Genomic DNA, 21,293 nt, shown 5'->3' with positions numbered 1-21,293 from the left:
ATTCAGAAACCTTTCTACCATAGCCAATTTTGTCATGACCACAACGTTGAGCTAAGGAGACCCCATTTGTGGTCTGGAACCACAGTTTAAGAGGCAATGCTCTAGATTTACCAAATTACCAATCTCATCAGATCCATCTGATATAGTCAATGAGCATGAATGGTGGGATATAGTCAAAAGCATATGAGTGGTTAGGGAGTTCTGTAAGAATATCTCCAGATGTGTATCTAATTTCTTTCCACCATATTCTTCCACCCCACCCTACTTTCATTTTGGCTATGCTATCAGTAATAACACTGGTTTGCTCACCAACTTTCTGACTCCCCCTTTCTCACTGTGAACTGCTTTTCAACACAAAAATCAATGACACCCAATCACTTACTCAGAAAACAAGAAGGTATGTAAGACCACATTACCCAGTACTGCCCAATTTAAGTGGTAGCAGATTTCCAAAGTCAAATATCTTTGACTTTACATGATACCTGATTTATTTTTTGACTGCGGATGTCAGACACTAAACCTGATATTCTTTCATGCAATGCATGTGTTCCTATTATTGGTATCCCATGAAATACTGAAAGGGTTCAATGATTCACTCTCTGTAAGGCTGGAAAATTGGGGACTGAAAGAAAAGCTATTTGGGGGAAGAGTTCTTATCTGCAATGACATGGCCCCATCTGCTCCACTCCAACAGATACAACCCTTGATAAATCTATTCTGTCTCCCACAGGTAATTCATCCACTAAGCTTACTTCTTTCAGTTGAATCACACCTGGCTGGGTCTCATGGTCACACTAAAATGGAACGGGAAACTGGGATGGAGTTTTCCTATAATATTTCACTATGCTTTACAAGCACTTCTTGTGAATACTTTTTTTAAAAAAAAATACATCGTTTGTCTTTAGCAGTATTCAAATTAATCATTTCAGCCCTCAGAACTATTTCTTTATCTTTCAGTTTATCTGGTTTGACAAAAGCTTTTTCTGTTGAGCCATTGCTTATTTTTCTGATTAGCGTGATGAATTGACTACTTACTCACACATCTTGGCAATATAACACTACACTGCTTATTTAATAATTAGTCAAGAAGTGTGGCATACTTAGGAAAATATCGTTTATTTTTTGCTTATCTGTTGGGACAGCCAGAGCTGGCTCTCAGGCTCCTGAGAGTGAAATATGGTATCTTAAGAGCTCCAGGAATGTCTAGGGTTGATTTAATGAAGTTTGATTGCTTTACACACGGTACATGTGTTTACTTCAGATTGTATTTAAGAGCAGTAACTGATTCCTATACTCTTCTATCATTTATAATAAACAAAGGAAGGGAGAAAGAAAGAAAGGATTATGCTCCATTTTAACTTGTTTTGTTATTTGAATACATTGCACACAATAAATAATAAATGATAAATAGAGCATTAGTTTGTCCGCTTGGATTTTAATGTATTGTCCATTATTTTATTTTGTGTATCGTTGAAATGTTTTAAGTTTTTGTCAAATATGTTGTGTTGTTGTTTCGGGCTTGTCCCTGTTGTGAGCCGCCCCGAGTCTCTTCGAGGAGACGGGGCGGGATATAAAAATAAAGTTTATTTATTATTATTTATCAGTTAGTCTAAAGTTTCAGAGGGGAAATTCTAAACATTGCAAAAATTTTAAAAGTGTGTTTTAGTAAAACTCCAAAGCAGACTGGAAAGCTTGGGCCCTTTCACACCACAGAATTCATACTACTTTAACTACCATGGAAACATCCTATGGAATTCTGCAGTCTGCAATCTGCAATCTAGTGAAATTGTAGTATAGTGAAAGGACCCTGGCAGAACCCAAGCTACAATGACCCCCTCAGAAATTCAACTTCCATGAGTGAGGGAGGGACAGAACACATCTGGAATACTGTATCAGTTCTGGGCACCACAATATAAGGGAGATGTTGACAAGCTGTAATGTGTCCAGAGGAGATTGACTAAAATGATCAAGGGTCTGGAGAACAAGCCCTATGAGGAGCATTTTAAAGAGCTGGGCATGTTTAGCCTGCAAAAGAGAAGGCTGAGAGAAGACATGATGGCCATGTATAAATATGTGAGGGGAAGTCATAGGGAGGAGGGAGCAAGCTTGTTTTTGCTGCCCTGGAAACTAGGACGTGGAATAATTGCTTCAATCCAGAGGAAAGAAGATTCTACCTGAACTTTAGGAAGAACATCCTAACTGTGAGAGCTGTTCACTCGTGGAATTATCTGCCCCAAAGTGCAGTGGAGGCTCCTCCTTTGGAAACTTTTAAAAAGAGGCTGGATGGCAATCCATTTGGGGTGCTTTGTATGCAGTTTTCCTGTTTCTTGGCAGGGGGTTGAACTGGATGGCAAACTAGGCCCTTCCAACTCTACGATTCTATGAGTGGACTCTTGTTATCCACTAGGATAACAATTAGGGAAATTAGGGAAGCTCCCTCCCTCCTGTCCTTCCGAAAAAGAACAAAAACGTGGTTATGGGAGCAGGCATTTGAGCATGAGTAACAGCAGAATTGCAATATGAATATATGACTCATTGACAAACCCCCACCTGGACATGAAAAATGTGCCTGAAATGTATATTTAGATGTATAATTATGCTGTTTTTAATTTATATTTTAATTTTTATTGTAATTTTTAATCTTGGATGACTTTTAATTTGATGTAAACTGTGTTTGTGATGTATATTGTAAGCCGCCCTGAGTCCCCTGATGGGTGAGAAGGGTGGGGTAGAAATGATGTAATAAAATAATAAATAATAATAGGATTTAGTTCCAGCGATCTCATCATATGAGGTCTTTTTTGGCACTATGTGGCAGTTCACCTCTATTTTTACAACGGAGCCTGCCGGCTCTCATCCCACAACGTAGAGCAACTTCTGTTGGGGCTCTGTCATAAAAGTAGATGTGAACTGGTGCATGCCACAGCAACACAGCTTCTCAAGTTGAACAGAAGTCAATGGGAGGAAGCTGGCCATTCGACGCCCCCCCCCCCCCGGTGGAATGGGGACGTAGATAAGTCGGCCAATGTGGGGCATGGGGCGACAGGTTCCCCATGCCTCCCAATGGGCATCGTCGCGTTTGCCACTATGTGTGGTGATTCCTGCGGCCCATCTAATGAAATCGCAAGGCTCCTGGATGCCAAAATCCGTCAATGCTTAAATGCTATCATATACAATGGCATAGTAAAATAGTGTCCTTTATATGAAATTACAAGACCAAAGTTTGCTTTGGGGATTTAAAAAAATATATTTTCAAGTTATGGGTGATTGACTCTATGGGTGCAGAATCCACTGATATGAAGAACCGACTGTACTATGCTCAGTTTCTTTATTTGCAACACATCTATTTCTAGTCTAACATTTGTCCAAAGAGCACAAGGTGGTGTACAGATCTCTCCCCTTTCCTTCCTTTGCCTTCATAATAAGCCTGACACACAAAGAGAATGAGATTTGGCCAAGGTTATAGAATAAGTTTCATGGCTCGGCAGGAACTTCAATCTAGAGCTCTAGGGAGATGTACTTGGTCTCCATCTCCTTGCTCTCACCTCTGATCACACTTGAACAGGTAACAACAATAAGAGAGTTCAGCAATAAACCAGCTTTTGGGATGTGGTGATTTAGCAGATGCCTGAATCACGATGCTGGTCTCAACCTGGTACCTGTAAGAAAAGGTTTCATTGCAGGTTACAGCATTAGTTTGGTGACAATGGTGGCTAGTAGCCTTTTCTTTGATCAAACATTTGCTAGCGACACACCAATGAACAAAAAGAAACCTTACCCATACAAGCAGTAAGAGATTTCTTTTCACTGTTCCACAATAACCCAGCATTCCAACAATGATAAGGAAACAGCAGACTGCAATCATGACTGGATGGACAACTGGAAAATAAGTGGAAATAACAGCTTCCTCCACCCTGAGGGCAAATAAAAAATAGATGCGATTAATAGAATTGAACCCTGCTCCCCTCAAAAAGCACAGCATTTCAGAATATACTGGTCATCCCATTACAGAATGCAGAAAGCATTTTCTCAACAGTAGTGTACCATTATGGTGAAATCATGCCATTTTAATCTAGATACAAATTGTGTAACTCAGAAAAGTATATAGCTTCTCATAAATCTTCATTCATTAGCTCGTAATTAGTTTATACCAACCCGTACTGCTATATACAGATATTAAATTACATATTATTCAGTATATTTCAGTAAGTGAATGGACATTGTCCTGCATTATAAGCATTGCAATAGAGTGACACTCCAGGAAATTCTACTTATCAGGGACACAAATGTATTTTGCCCTTCAAATAAGATTGGAGGTTGCTGGGGAAGAAGCCAGGCATTTGTTGAACTACAACTCCAAATTTCCCAGTTGACACAGCCACTGGGAGATTCTGGAACTATAGCTCCCAAAAGTACTTCTCCAAACTCTGGAGATGCATCTTTTTAGAGGATCATGCTCTTTCTCAGCTATTACAGATTTTTTTAAAAGGAGTTCAATTTTTAGATATCTCTGATTATTACAATATACTGAAAACACAGGTCTAGGAAGAGGAATACTTAGCTTAGTAGCAGTACAAATGAAAAGGACCTTGAGGTTATTGTTGATAATAAATTGAACACGACCGAACAGTGTGATGCTGCAATAAAGGCAAATAATATTTTTGCCTGATTTAATAGTATCATAGGCTGGATCGACATTGTGATATAATCCAGATTATCAAAGCAGATCATCCACATTATCGTCTTTGAACTGGATTATGAGTCTACATTGCCATATAATCCATTTCAAGGCATATGATCTGGATTTTATATGGCAGTGTAAATAGAGCCATGGTTTCCAAGAGGAGAAAATTAATAATCCCACTATACTCTGTGCTAATAATGTGTCTTCTGGGATCTGCATTCAATTCTGGGTGCTTCATTTCAAGAAGGCTATAAATAAGATAGAGCAGGTTCAAAGGCAGTAAGGACAATAAGATTTATGGAGAACAAAAATATGAGGAAAGGCTGTAAATTTTAGGCATGTTAAGACTGTGAAAAAAAGATTGAGAGGAGATATGACTGAATTCTTTATATATCTAAAGGTCTATCACAGAGAGCAGGGTCAAATTTGTTCTCTGCTGCCTCAGAGGGTAGAACCAGGTCTACTTATTTTAGGTTAGAGAAGAGTAGATTTCAACAGAATATGAGAAAGTTGCGATAGTAAGAGTAATCCAGCAATGAAGAGCAATGGTGGGGTCTCGTTCTCTGGACATCTTTAAAAAGAAGCTAGACAGCTACATCTTGGAGATTATTTATCTGGAATTTCTGCATCAAGGTTGGACTCAATGGGCTATGATGCCTCTTAAAACTGATTATACTATGTAACATGATTTTTGTTCCTTGGTTATAAATGACATTTCCTAAGTGATTCTATCATAAAAACATGGTACATGTTTATTAAACTGCAAAAACTTTGTTTTAGTGGGACATCCTACAGCACATAGTTTTTCTATGAATATCTCAAAGAGTCAATGCAACATAGTTTGTGCAACCAATGCAACATAGTTTGTGGCAACCACAAAAATGAAATTTCTGGAGTATGACATCTATTTTCAAAGTAAGTAAAGGTAAAGGTTTCCCCTGACATTAAGTCTAGTTGTGTCCAACTCTGGGGGTTGGTGCTCATCTCCATTTCTAAGCCAAAGAGCCAGCATTGTCCATAGACTCCTCCAAGGTCATGTGGCTGGCATGACTGCATGGAGCGCCGTTACCTTCCCGCTGGAACAGTACCTATTGATCTACTCACATTAGCTTGTTTTCGAACTGTTAGGTTGGCAGAAGATGGGGTTAACAGTAGGAGCTCACCCTGCTCCCCAGATTTGAACCGCCGACCTTTCAGTCAGCAAGTTCAGCAGCTCAGCGGTTTAATCCACTGCGCCACCGGGGGCTCCTATTTTCAAAGCAAATACTGCACAATTAAACAGGAATAACACTTTCAAAACAGGAACAGAACATTTTTTCCAATTTTGTTACATAGTGTTATATGAGTCCCAATGTCATTTTTCTAGTAACTGACAGAAATTGAATATTGGACTTAGATGGATAAACCAACTGTGTGTTACATCAATTACATAGCAGACAGTTTCCAGTTCTTGTTTTCCATTTTTCTAGAGCAAATACATTTAACTCTAATCGGGACTAGGACCATTACACATGGGTAGGGGACATCTAGGTCAGATATCTGAAATATTTCATATGAGCAAAGAATCTGGCAGGTTTGCTCCTAGTCCAGCAGTACGTTTTGGAACTGGAAAAACTATAGGATACAAGTAAGCTTTTAAAGCAGATGTTTAGCTGAAAAACTTATTTGGTTTTTCAATCCATGTGGAGAAGGTGAATTCAGAGCAAATGAATGGTGCATATAACAGGTGGAGATAAGGCTTTCAGAAATGTGGAGCTGAGTGAGAAGGAGAGGAGATTCAGGCAGTAATTCCTGATGTGAAAATGGAGCAAATGTCTTATGATTTGCAGCTTGGAAATAATGCTTCTCTGCAGTAAGGCAAATCAAAAAAGGCAGAAGCAAGGAGAGGAAGGTGCTTTAAAAAGCTGTTCAGACTGTTTGGGATAAGAATATTAATTCTGAAAGGGCTCCAAGCAATTGGAAGTATAGGTAATGTTAATACTTATCACATACTGTTTCCAAGCTCTGCAGATATTATAAAAAATGTAAGTCTATACTCATGTAGGGCTGATATAGAGAACATCATTTCCCACCGTCAAAGCTACACACAAATTGGTGAGATATTTGGAACCTGACATGCCTACCTTGTTTCTGCAGTTAGAGTGAGAACATTATTCAAGTAGTCCCTCATCCAGGCAGAAACACCTAACACAGTGATGGACATCAACTGAAATGAAAGAAGGGATTTCTTTTAGAGCTGATTCAATAATTAAAATCACATTATAAGCATTGTGTTGATCCAGCAAGTAGTTTTCCTTTGCTTAGTGCAAGAAACAAATGCACTACGGAGGTAATGTATCTCTAAATGTGGCAGTCATTTCCTCTCCAATTTCTTAATACCTTGGAAGAGCTGTTTCTCAACTGACTGATTTTAGTGTTGGCTATTTTTCCCCAGAACCCTGCACCTCAGGGACAGCAGAAGCCTTGAGGTTTTATTTTCTGCTTCTGATAAGATTAAAAACCCCAGCAGAGCTTTCATAACTGAAATCTACAAGGTATTATGATACAAAGCCACAGGTCTACAGAGGAAAATGTAGAGGTACTGTATGTGTAATTATCAGATTTGCTAATAAAAAACCACAGAAAACCTTACTCAAATGGGCATACATGGAGGAAACCATCACTTGTACAACTGAAACAGAATGAATAATTCTCAACTCATCCAATAGCCAACATGAACTAGATTAAGACAATATTGTTTCATAGGATCAGCTAGAGTTGCAAACAAAACTTTGCCAGCTTTCACTATCTCAGAGCCCAATGAAAATAAATAGGATTTTATATTTTACCAATACATGGTACATGACTTCAGGCAATCTCTCTGATCCCCTGATAAATTATCATTCAACGGGCTCATATAATACAGTGTTCCCTCACTTATCGCTGGGGTTAGGTTCCAGGACCACCCCCAATAAGTAAAAATTCACAAAGTAGGGATGATATATTTATTTTACTATTTATACAGTAGTTATACACTATTTTAAGTCTTTATCAACCAACCGTGTGTTGATAAATCGACTCCTTCTCCTCTTGTTGCTGCTTGGGCTCCTTTTCTCTCCCTTTGACTTCTCCTTCCTCCCTTCCTTAGGCTGTAAATTGTATTTTTTATGATTTATAATAGTCTTTTAGAGTTTATTGAAAAACCGCAAAACAGCAAATCCACGAAAAGTGAACTGCGAAGTAGTGAGGGAACACCGTACACAAGAGATTCATTCTGGTTGCTCTTCATGTAATACGATTTTTGCGTAATCTAGAATCTCATTTTTCTTACCTAAAATGAACGATGTATCAGGATTTTGGCCAAGACATACCATAGAATTTTGCTGATGGAACTGGAAAATGTCTAGAGAAGTGTTCTCTTTAGGCCTGTTGAATTCTATGTTCAACATCTGGCAGAGGTAGGCCATTACAGGCATGGGCAAACTTGGGCCCTCCAGGTGTTTTGGACTTCAACTCCCACAATTTCTAACAGTTGTTAGGAATTGTGGGAGTTGAAGTCCAATATACCTGGAGGGCCCAAGTTTGCCCATGCCTGCCATAGAATCATGCTGGAGACTTAGAGATAATATTTCTCTAGACATTTTCTAGTTATTCCTGAGGAATTCTATGGTATCCAAAGCTCTTCACATATACATGAAACCGCATTCAATGAGCTTACATAATACATAGTCTAATGTACAGTGATACCTTGACTTACAAGCAACACGGCGTACACATTTTTTGAGATAGCTGTTGCTCGGCCTGTTTCTCGCTTTGAGATGTGAGCAGCGATCTGAGTTACGAGGTGTGTGTCTGGTATGGGGCAGAGGAGCAGGCTCATCACCCCACCAAAGGCCGGGAGCAAGCCCTGAGCTAGAACTACCTCTCACAAGGCTTAGGGAAACTCTTTCATGAGAGATAGTGTTAGCATGAGGGTACCTGTCATCTTAAGCAGGGTCAGCTTGTGGCCTTCGGTGGGGCCTCCTCTTCCGCCAGGTGCCGGGTGCGCGGCTCGTAACTCACGATAACTTTTCGTATCTCAAAGTGAGACACAGGCTGAATGATGGCTTGTATCTCAAAAAATGCATGTGTTGAGTTGCTCATAAGTAGCACTAGTGTGGGAGGCCAGTGGTCTTTGATGGGGCTTATTTTTTCGGCAGGCAACAAGCTAGCCCCAGGCACAGCTCAAAGCCTGCTCGTGGCTTCAGAGAAAAGCCACCTTAAAAATGGTTCATTTTATGTTCTGTGACTGAGCTCTTAAAGGGGGAAATTGCATTGGTTTGGGAAGGCGGTATTAATTGAATATCAATTCATTTCAATGAGGCCTTTTGATTTGACATATAAGCAAATTGAGTTACGAGCTTGGTCACAGAACAAATTAAACTTGTATGTCAAGGTATCACTGTATTTAAACATTACATACTGAAAGCAAAAGCTTGCATGAGCAAGCAGTCCAAAGGAAGGATCCCACACATCACTGACCATAATTGACATACCTCACCCATTCAGTCTTAGATTGAATACAAATAGCTATGCCTGCCAGAACTCCTAAATTCTTTGGCATCATTATCCTTTACTTCATCCTTTGTATCCTTTGTCACACGTCCCTTAGCTTTACCCTTAGCATATCCATAGATCATAACAAATTCCATAATTCTGGCCAAAACATGCCTTTAAAGTATCCAATTATAGCTGAGTATATACCACAATATTTCAAAGAGTAGAACAGATATGCCTGTTTCCCTGCTTCCTTTGACCTTGCACAGACTAACCCTGGTCATTGTCAGACATGCTTTTAATTTGGTTTCAGATCATACCCTAATTGATAGTTAATTTGTAATGGCCTTTCCAAATGTTTAACTATGATTAAGCAACTGTTCCAGCAACATAGGCTGGAGGTCACTTGTTTGCTCACTAGATTTGAAAAAATCAAGGCCAGATTCTCATGAGTTTGGGGAGGAGGAACGTATACCACTATTTATGAGCTGCTTAAGTAGATGCTGAGGCCCCTCATCAATCATACAGAGGTCCAGCATCAGGGACATGAATGTACACTCCTTTTAAGAAATACTGCAACTAGGAATGAGAAATTTTCAATGATCACGAATAACTAAGAAGGGAGAATAATGTTTGGAGACAGGGAGGAAAAACACTTAAGTCTGATTGGAGACCCAGGGATATTTGATGCTTGTTGTGACAGGTTTAAAGAAAACGAGGAAACACTAGTATATTCATCAACTAGATAAACAATCACAATAAAACACTTATCTCCCTAATTGTGTTTTCTAGACACCTTTAGATTATAGCTTCTTCTCTTACAGCTCCTAGTTGTGCCTTTAAAAAGATAAACACAGACATATAGATTTATTTCAAGCAGTGCTGCTTGATTTTACTCTTGATTCCCTTGAAAACAATAGAAGACACCAGGGTGAGGTATGAGTAGCTATGATTACATTTAGCAAAGTACACTATAAGCAAGGATCTTCAAGACAGAAATGTATATTGAAGGCAGGAATGTCTGTAAAGAAACAGCTGCAACTTGCCACATGTTGTCCTGGTATGTAGTAATATTTCAGCTAGGAAACGTACAAGTCAATAATGTGCTTTTGCAATGCAAATATTGTTTCTCTCGCCCTCTTGCCCTCTTTTCTTCATTCAAAAATATGAGCACTTGGCTCTAGAATGAGAATGCTCATAAATATTGAGGTGCTATAGGTTGAGCATCCCTTATCCAAAATGCTTGGGAACAGAAGTATTTTTGGATTTTGAATTTTTGGAATATTGGAGTATAAATAATGAGATGTCTTAGAAATTTTGCATGAAGCACAGCTTGCATACGTTGAACCATCAGAAAACAAATGCGTTACTTTCTCAATTGGCTCTGTGGACAATTTTGGAGTTTAGAGGATTCCTGTTTTCCAGATAAGGAACACTCAATCTGCATTCAGACACACATGCTGGATGAGTTGGTGGAATCTCATTTTGTCCCACAAGAAAAATGCTGCAGGTTTGTGAAGTTCACATAGCAATACACCACTAAATACTTACAACTGAACAGAGCTGTCTTCATTGCTAAGAAAGCCTTCTAGCTCTAGGTTTCAACAGCTTTGTCACATATTTCAGTCAAGATTAGACAGTATGGTCTCTAGATTTTTGGTGACCATAGGCAAAGGCACTCATATGCCTTCCAACATTTCATATTTCAAAGTGGAACAACTGAAATATAATCAGTACTATTCCTGCCGAAGTGGGGCAACTGGAGCATGTGTGCTCTATGGGTTCCATGAATGGGCCCACTTTCTCCTCATCCCCTTGTCATCTAGATCCTATCTACACAAATGCCTGGAAGGTGATCATCAGGCAACAAGGAGATATATTTCCACTTCCACCTTACATCTGATTTGCATCCCCTGAGAGGCAAGAAGGAGGAATAAGGATAAAGACCAACAAGAGCTAAGATTATCTGATGGTTGGGTCAACTGGAAGGGTCAACAGCGACTCAGCCACTGTCTGATAAATCTAATCTTTAGTATTATCCTTAGAGGCACTGTAGACATGAAGAATAATAACAAAAATAACAAACTCTGTATTATGTCTTATAGTTCAGGATTTATGAGAAATTAATTAATACATTTCAATACTGTTCCATTAGATATCATCTCACTTCTGCAATACTTATTCCAAGAAAATTATGTAATGTAGAAACCCTCTTTTGGAAACATTTCCAATGCATCATCTAGCTACCAATGAAAACTGGCCACAGTATAGTCTGGAGAGTATGATTAATTAGTCACCTTATGAGAAAAAGTGTGTATCTAAACCTGGTTATATCTTCAACTTCTTATGTTTCCTGTCCTCCTGGTGCATCAGTTAAATTTCCACCTGGACTAATATTAAGAAAAAATTTCTATCCAAATAGTAATCTCTTTCCTGCAATAAATAACATTAGACTCAAAGGTGACACTCAAAAGTCTGATGTCAGTGACCTTACGTTCTCAGACCTAACTCTGTAAAAATACCCAAGCAACATTCTCCTATCTAGGGTATCCTTTAAAAGAATGGGGCCTTTCTCATGGTGAAATAGAGATGCAGATTTTCACTCAACATATGGAGAAGCTATGTAGTGTGAACATTTTAGTCTAGCATTTTAATGTCTTAAAAGACAGTTGAAAACACTTATCAATGAAGGGCCACCATTTGAGGACCTGAAATGTGTTCATCTTTTTTTTCTTTGCAAACTTAAAGCTCAATAATATACTTATGTGCCTAGCCACTTCTGATACCATGTAATGTTGGTAACCTGCCAGATTCAGTAAAGCAAATCCACACACTGACAAGATTATAAACAGCAGATGATAGGTTTACTTTTTACACACAATAACAAATGTCAGCAAGAGCATCTGGAATGAAGTCTAACTAACCCATGGCACTTAACCCATTAAATGTTGTTCAGGTGTACTGAAAGGAGATCAACCTTGACATATCCTTCTAATGGCATAACAGCTGGAGCACTGAAATAAGATGCAAAGAAACAGATGTGTCAGACATAGTTTGGAAACACTGCTTGTTCCATTTTGGCAAGTTTGCATAAAAACCAACTGGTGCCACTGCATGGTTTGTAAGAATTCCATAGAAAGTGGCTTTAATTGTTTGTTCGGTATCTTGGACTACCAAGCCAGAGTCATTAAATAAACAGCTGAGTTCAATCTACTATTAGACTCCATTCATGAACATTAGAGAGTTTTATTACCCTGACATGCTCCTTTGGAGAAAGTAGACTATACAGAGCACTAGTCTAGTAAAATATGTTGCCCCATCCAGGGCCAGCCCAACACGGAGGCCACTGAAGCACCCGCTTCAGGTGCACAGTTCCTGGGGGCGCCATGGAGGTTCCCCCCCGCGGTGGGGACCATGGGCTCACTTGCCGCCAAACAGGAAGGCCTGTTCGGTGGCGAGTGAGCTCTGCCGCTGCAGCCTGTCCGGCTGGGCAAAGCCAGCTGGGCCAGGGCGCGCGGGGCAGGAGGCGAGGCCCCGTCTGGGAGGTGCCCCGCCTCTCGCGCCACGTGCCCAGGGCGCTCGCCCTGGCCCAGCTGGCCTTGCCCAGCCAGCCAGGCTGCAGCGGGAGTCCCTCCAGGCCGCGGTCACCGCAGCCTGGAGGGACTTTCCCGCCGCTTCCTGGTCAGCTGGGCCAGGGCGCGCAGGGCGGGAGGCGGGGCCCCATCTGGGTGGTGCCCCGCCTCCCGCCCAGGCCCCCCTCCCATGCTGCACGAGAGGCGGGGTCAGGGCGAGCAGTGCGGGAGGCGGGGCCGGGGTGCGGGAGGCGGGGCCAGGTCTGGCCATGCCCCGCCTCCTGCGGCGCATGGCCATGCCTCCCGCAGCGCGGGGGGGCAATTTCCTCCCCTTAATATTTATAATTTATAATTATAATTTGGGGTTCCCTTAATGACATCCAAAATCTGCTACTCGTAGTACCCAATTATCTCTGCCTAATGGTAGTCTGAGTATTGGCCTCTACATACTCAGATTTTTACATCACATAATGTACATAGATTTCTATCAAACATGAGTTTCAACAGATGTTTGTATTTTATCCCCAACGGTATTTTTCTTTGAACTGTTTTTCTATTGAATATTCATGTAGATCAAAGAAATTCTATAGCAACTCTCACTTATATCCTGAATATGAACATAGTAGCAGACTATGGCTCTGTCTATATGAAGTTCCAGGTTAAGAAATAGTTTAAATAAAGATATGTACAAGACGTATTTGGGTGCATGCAGTCTCTTGTTCCTATCTTGCTTCTCCCTTTACACAATTAAGAAAGACTAATCAGGAATCACACATTAAATATTCCTATTCCTATTATGTGTAAATCAAGACCTATGACTGTTTGCTTCTCAAACAGCTAGAATCATAAACCAACATAAAAGTTAGTTTGAAGAAAGTTTATGAATCTTGTCATGTTTGGGAGCAGTTAACCATGTTTTTTCTGAGTTGCATATAACAGGAAACTAAGGTGGACTGCTGTTTCTTGGTTAGCTTTTCTGGAATCTACTAAAATATATAGGATTTTGCCACTTCAGCAAACATAATTACACAAGTATATTGTAGGGGAATCTATAAGGGACTAGAATAACATCTGTGAAGGCTAAATGTTTAATGGATTTAAGATTTCTCTAACCCAATGTGAACAAGGGTAGGATTCTTGAAGCTCAGGCATTTGGAGGGCCAGATCATGAAAAATTCCAAATTCAAGTTGTGTTGGAACAAAATATATTCACCTCGCATTCGTTTCAATAAGAAAAAAAAATGATCCGGGGTATTCATTGATTCCAGCAAAAAGGGGGAATAAGCAATGCAAGCTTGATTTCAGAAATATTCCATCTAGTGTTCTGAAATATTGACAAAGTTTTTAAACCATAAACACCTGCTTTACGTGCCATTTTCCATAGCACTTGCCCACAAAAAAAACCTATGCATACAATTGAGTCTTCCCCTGCCCCACCAAGGTCTTTCTACTATAAAGGTTGCTCTTGAACAAAACAAGTTGTCCCTAATTTTTCTGAACTTGGCAGCGTTGGTCCTATCAGAAGAGAACAACTGTCCAAACAAATTTCATTTTATTCCATCAAAAATACTAAGCTACATTTAAAAAAAATCAAAATATAATGGTATGGACCATGAATCCCTTCAGGTCTATTTGTTTTGATACTTGACAAGCCCAATTCCTTCCTAAAATACTAGCATGCCTCCAAATTTAATCCAATTTTCACGGAGGAAAAAGGATGCAGCCATTTGTCAATGTCCACTGCTAGTCAGTGGGAAGCATGAAGATTTCCAAACTGAGATTCAAGTTGACCTGAATCATACCTTTTGTGCTGAACATATGGTTTACCCTCTAAGGGAAAAAACTGAGAAATCTTCAATGGCAATATTTGCAATTGGTCACTAAAAATGCCTCTGATTCCCCAAACTGAAGCAAGACAAGATGTCTTAAAGAGGCAGGTCGCAATGGACTGTGAACTGTACTGAATGAGGAAGGGCACATTAGACATGCTTAGAGGCAACCATCTAGAAATATTATTTCTTTATTCTTGCAACAAAAATCAGATTTCAAATTTAAGATGTGGAGACTGCATGTCCCTTTTCTGCCTCCATGTGACTTTCCATCTAGCTTCGTCTCTGACCTTGATGTTTCTCATTCTGCCGCCCATTCACATTTAGTCAAGCAGCATGAAGGAAGAGGCGGTTGGCACCTGCTGCTCTTGCCTGAACATAGTAGGTGGTGATGGCTACAGAGCTGGCATGCAGTTTGAACCTGAAGAAATGCTTTTCTTTCCACCTTTCTCATTTTCCCTTTGTGTAGCTGCCATCAGTTTTCTCAGAGAATGGGGAGAAAGTTCAGCTATAGAGCCTTTCTAAACTACATATAGCATTATGATTTTACTTGGAACAGTCAAGGTAACATCCCAAGGTAACATGTTGTTCACTGTTTTGTGAGGCAAATGGATTCTCTGGCTAAGAATTTGAAATATATCCCTAAAGTGCAAATGTAATACACCTTCCTTATCTGAGGGACTAGTGCCCTTGGTTTCATTTACCCACATTTGACAATATATGTCTTTTCTATATCCTGTTACTGGAAGGTGATCATAGTCACACTGGAGGAACTAACAATGCCTAGAGAGGTATTATCTCTGGGCATTTCTAGGTACTCCAAGCAGGACTGTAGCCAAAACCGAAATTTTTCAGGTTTTAAAAAGAAAATCTGGTTTACTCATTAATTTTAACTTGTTACAGGGTTGTTGTATGTCTTTCAGGCTGTGTGGCCATGTTCCAGAAGTATTCTCTCCTGACGTTTCGCCCACATCTATGGCAGGCATCCTCAGAGGTTGTGAGGTATCCTCTGAGGATTCCTGCCATAGATGTGGGTGAAACATCAGGAGAGAATACTTCTGGAACATGGCCACACAGCCCAAAAGACATACAACAACCCTGTGATCCCGGCCATGAAAGCCTTCGACAACACATTTAACTGGTTAGCCAAAACCCCATGAGTGTTCACTAAAGTTTATCTGTCTTGAATGTCCACTGAAGTTCATCAATGGAGCCTGATTTCTAAATTATTTTGTATTATGGAACTATTCTTCATGATTTGCTAAAAAAAAAAAATCAATATCCCTCCACCCTAAAAAATTTTTCTCACTATGGCCCTGACTTCAAGTGATTCCAAAGTATGCTTCAACTGGGAGTCATTTATTCAACAGGATTTGCTATTACTCACAGTACTGCATATCCATGCAATGTCCTACAGCATATCCCTCTTTGCTATCACCATACACTTCAGCCATCCTAATTTAACAAGGACAATCCTGAACTAACAATTCTATTATCCTATTTTCTCAGCTACTTTTAAAGTGTTCCCACTTCGTGTTTTTTCTCATTAATATCTTTTGGAATTTTGGTAACACTTTGATTGGACACGATGATGATATTCTTGACATTGCTTGACCATGTCCCAGTTGTCATTTGTGAAATATTGCAGCACATGTATCATAGGATGTTGCCATGGTAGTTAAAGTAGAACCATGCTAACTATAACTGCACAGTGTGATAGGGCTCTAAGAATAAGAGGAGGAGGAGGAGACAGGGGAGCAATCCTGCTGGTCTTCTTGGTAAGACAATTTGTGATGGGCAGTCCACTTCTGCCTCTTGCAATGGATCCAGCACCAACTCTGTGCAGCCCTGCATTTGAAATTCTCATCTGACTGGCAAGAACAAATGTGAGGCCAACAAATCTAAGAAGATGATATTTTAATTTTGAGAAGTGTGAGAAATCGGTACAAATCTCTAGTAAGGAGACACTATGAAATCAAGTTCAACAGGCTTCAGACATTTAATTTGGAGATCCTGTCAAAAATAATTTGACACCAGCTTAGCATATCTGTGTTTGTTACGGATGACCAAAAACACATATGGGAGAAGAGTTACTCTTTGTATACCCACCACCCTGAAAGAAAGGGTCTGGTTATTACCCAGTAGAAGATGACATATAAGTGGAAGCCATCTGGCATCTGGTCTGTGTATTCAATATGCACTTTTGGCTTTTGATGGCAAGGGGAAAAAGTCAGCCCACACAGCATCTGTGCTTCTAATATAATTTGTTCTTCTCAACACTTCCTCCTACTGAATCTTGAAGTTTTCCAGATGAATCTCCTGTTTGTATGTATGGAATCTCAAACTACATACGCCACAATTACACAGGAGTTAAATTTGTTTACAATGTAAAATGCAGTCAGGACTTACTGCATTCTTCTTCTTCCTGTTCAATTAAAACTGAGGCAAGAGTTCAATAAAATTAGGCACTCCAACTCCTACACAAAAACTAATCTTTGCTACTTGATGTCTGTGTTAAGGAGACAGGAATTTCCCTTCAGTATGAGTTAATGAATCAGAAACTTGCCTGGCTTTAAAATCCAAATGTATTCCTTCTTATCTGATTCAAAACCTAGCTCCTGCTGGATGCTGAACACATTGACCAGAGTCTGGTTAATTCAAATATCAAGGAGAATCTCATGCAAAATAAGCCTTTCATTTTCTATTTCATGACCAGAGCAATACATCCTGTGCACAGCGGGTATCCTCAATGTCAGGTAGAATGTTTCCAACCACAAAAGAGATCAAGAAACCTCTGTGCAAGCAGGAGTGCAGTTTTCATCCCTTGGGAACAATCCAGAAAAATAGTTAAAATCAATTAGTTTCATGTTCCACACATTGTGACCTAATTCAGTCATTTGTCCCAACCACATTGTCCAACTTTCTGGGACTTGCAGAGCAAGAGAAATGACATTAGATATCTTTGAGATGGGACCCAGGTCAATACACAAAATTATTTTGTTTCATATACATTATTATTATTTTATTTTATTTTATTTTATTTTATTTTATTTTATTTTATTTTATTTTATTTTATAACACAGCAAACAAGATAGATATGCTGGATTTCATATCACAAAATCACAAGTCGAATACTTCCCAAGTGTCTAGGACTGTGTGATGTATTTTCGGATGATGCGCGCAGATCCCAGTAGGGTGGCCTATCCCGGACAAGCCCCCCCCCCCCGGTAGATGCCACCTTGCCGTGGGGGGGGGGGGGCTTAACTGCTCCAATGATGACTGAGAGCTGTGCTGGTGGTAGTGTAACTACCAGCAGGTCCAACCAAGCCAGAGAGGAGTAGAACTAAGAGCATCTAACCCATTAACATTATGGAGAATCAGACCAAAATGAAGTCTATACTGGCTTGGTTGTCGCCCAGGATTAAAAGGACCGCGGTGGATGCTGCTGATTCTGGACATCCATCGACAAGTGGTCTACGGAATCAAAATACAAATGAACAGTCACAGAAGCAGCAAAAATATACAATGCCAGAAAACCGCACTATTATTATTATTATTATTATTATTATTAATTATTATTTATTATTATTATATATGCCCCGCTTTATCTCCCCGAAGGAGACTCAAAGCGGATTGACATAAAAATAGTATACAATTTAAAATATACAAATATACAAAAATTAAAACCGAATTAAACACAAACAACACTAAAAATTCACAGTTAAAATCCATCAAAACATTTTCAAAGTTAAAACCACAGCACACCTTGACTAGATATTAAACACCTTCATCTTTGAAAGCCTGCCGCTGGAAGGACAGCAGGGAGGGGGCCACTCTGGCTTCCTTGGGAAGAAGGAAGTTCTATAGTTGCAGGGCAGCCACCGAGAAGACCCACTCTCTCATTCCCACCAACTGTACTTGAGATGGAGGTGGGATCGAGAGAAGGACCTCTCCTGAAGATCTCAGGACCTGGGCAGGTTATACAAGGGGATGAGGTCGACCAAAGTGCCTGGACCTAAACTGTCTAAGGCTTTAAAGGTCATAACCAGTACTTTGAATTGTGCCCGGGAACAAACTGGCCAGTGGAGCTCCTGCAACAGGGGGGTTGTCTGCTCCCTGTAGCCAGCCCCAGTTAGCAACCTGGCTGCAGCTCTTTGGACCAGCTGAAGTTTCCGAGCACTCTTCAGAGACAGCCCCACGTAGAGCATGTTACATTAATCCAGACAGGGTGTAACTAAGACATGTACCACCATGGCCAGATCCGGCTTCTCAAGGAACAGGCATAGTTGGTGTACAAGTTTTAATTGTGCATAAACCCTCCCAGCCACTGCAGATACTTTGGCTTCCATGTCCAAGAGGACCCCCAAACTGTATAACTGTCTTCAGGAGAGAGTGTGACCCCCATCTGCCACAGGCTGGATCCCTATTCCCTGGTATGCCTTCTGATTGACCAGGAATACATCTGTCTTGTCTGAATTAAGTTTCAATTTGTTTTCCCTCATCCAGTCCATTACTGATGCCAGGCACTGGTTTAGGGTCAGGACAGCTTCATTGGCATTAGGTGGAAAGGAGTAGTAGAATTGGGCATCATATGCATATAGAGGGCACAGTACTCCAAAATTCTGGATGACCTCTCCCCACGGTTTCATGTATATATTAAACAGCATGGGGGACAAAATGAAACCCCAGGGAAGCCCATAGGTCAATGGCCAGAGGTTCGAACAGGTGTCCCCAAACACCACCTTCTGGGTACAGCCCTCCAGGAAGGAACAAAGCCACTGTAAAACATCCCAGTGAAATGATTCAGAAGGATACCATGGTCAATGGTATCAAAAGCCGCTGATAGTTCCAGGAAAACCAATAGGGTCTAGTTCTTTGTGTAGGTCATCCACCAAGTGACCAAAGCTGTCTCTGTTCCATAGCCAGACCTGAAACCAGACTGAAATGGATCTAGAAAATTTATATCATCCAGAAATCCCTGGAGTTGGGAGGCCACCACACACTCCAAGACCTTGCTTGGAAAGGGAAGGTTGGACACTGGTCGATAGTTGTCCATTACAGAGGGGTTCTTGGACGGCTTTTTTAATACGTCTCACAACTACGTCCTTTAGTCAATCATCTATAACACAACTTGAAGGTACTTTTATAAACAATATTTTAATCATTTTGTCCACTGCATATGTTGTACCATTAAAAAGCCAAAATGTTACTATTTCAGATTTGGAAATACTGTATTTTGGATTTAAGAATTTCAGATATGGGATATTCAGTTAGTGTTTGTGTATAAAATAAGACATTTCCAAATCTGAAATTGTCCACATGGGTTTCTGAGATAATGCCATTTTTGCCTTCTGATGCTATAATGTATACAAATTTGGTTTCATGGGCACAATGACTCAATTATTGTATATAAAAGTACATTCAGACAACATTAGAGAAGGTGTATGTTTAGACATGAAATCCATCTCTAAAATATCTCATTATGTATTTGTAAATATATATACAAATAATCTGAAATACACGCACACACCACAAAATTTAGAAAACTAGTGCTATGGAAGAGCACTAAATGACAACACATTGATTCTAATTCACAAGCTTTCTACAATCAGGAATTTGTTTATATGCTTTCTATATTTATCTTTTTATGCCATATTTCATGGTTTCTAAGAACCATTTTTTATCATATGCAGCACTGTCTCTTACCTGATCTTCATTTTTTAATTCATCATGTCACACTTTGTAATTTTTTTTTGCTGCCCTGTGGCTGAAATTAATCAATCAGTGTATATATTTTGGGGAAATTCAGCATTTGCAGCCTCTTCTCTCTGTCTCTTTCTCACACACACAAGCATCACTTCCAATCTAATGCAGCATATCCAAAGAAAAGCTATTCCATAACCTTTTATTAAATTTCTACTTGTTGTAATTTTTCCCTGAAATTGGTGACCATAAGTGTAATCTGTTTAACTTCCACTGATAGTAGTAAGACATATGAAGGTTTCTCAAGACTACAGTCCAGTCAAGTGAAAATTGTAAAAGAACTGTTGGGGGGGGGGGGAGCAGAAAACAGTACTCACTTGATAGGGAACAAAGGGCAACAACTACAGCCTCATGGAAAGTGGGAATAATATTAAACTAACTTCCACAGAAATCAATGGTTATTCACATAAGGTATTTATTGTCAACCTTTATTCTCAATTATGTCTATATACCTATTTAATGAGATATTGGCAGTCCTATATTTTCTTTAGAATGTGCCTATTATACAGAAATCCATATTAATTTTGATGGACCTGACTTTGGCATTAGCTCTGCTTGTGAATGTAAACTTCCACATAAAAACACTGATACAGAAGCAATTTTCATTTTTTTATAAGTAGGATTTATACTGAAGGATTAAGTGTTTTGAATGGAGGTTCTAGTTCACGGCAATCTAACAACATCGGATATACCAAGATAGCATGGCAAAATATAAAAAGCAATGCTCTATGTCACTGTAAATGGCGATATATCAATATAGTTCAGATCCAAAAAATATCTGTAGGTATCAGCTTTGCTATATTCTAAACTCTACACAATATGAATAAATTCAACCTTTTCTGCTTGTTACAGATGACTGGCCAATTCATTTCTGGTTTCATTTTAAATCATGCAAATCTTATATAGTCATTGCCATGAAATTGCTGTTTG

The 21,293-nt window shown here is 39.7% G+C and overlaps 1 protein-coding gene across 2 annotated transcripts in view; it reads right to left on the bottom strand.

Annotated features, from left to right (window-relative positions):
• The window catches only part of tspan12 (tetraspanin 12), a 101,108-nt gene that overhangs the window by 56,678 nt on the left and 23,137 nt on the right, over positions 1–21,293 (bottom strand). The window contains exons 3-4 of one of the 2 annotated variants that reach the window (XM_003221221.4): positions 6,808–6,890; positions 3,779–3,914 (exon numbers count right to left, since the gene is read on the bottom strand). In XM_003221221.4, coding sequence (XP_003221269.1) covers positions 3,779–3,914; positions 6,808–6,890 — 219 coding nt within the window. The remainder of the gene's footprint in view (positions 1–3,778; positions 3,915–6,807; positions 6,891–21,293) is intronic. The other variant, XM_062982360.1, reaches the window with a different exon arrangement.

This window comes from Anolis carolinensis, chromosome 5 (genome assembly GCF_035594765.1).
Source record: "Anolis carolinensis isolate JA03-04 chromosome 5, rAnoCar3.1.pri, whole genome shotgun sequence".
Classification (NCBI taxonomy): Eukaryota; Metazoa; Chordata; class Lepidosauria; order Squamata; family Dactyloidae; genus Anolis; species Anolis carolinensis.
This window is presented reverse-complemented; position numbering and strand designations above follow the sequence as displayed.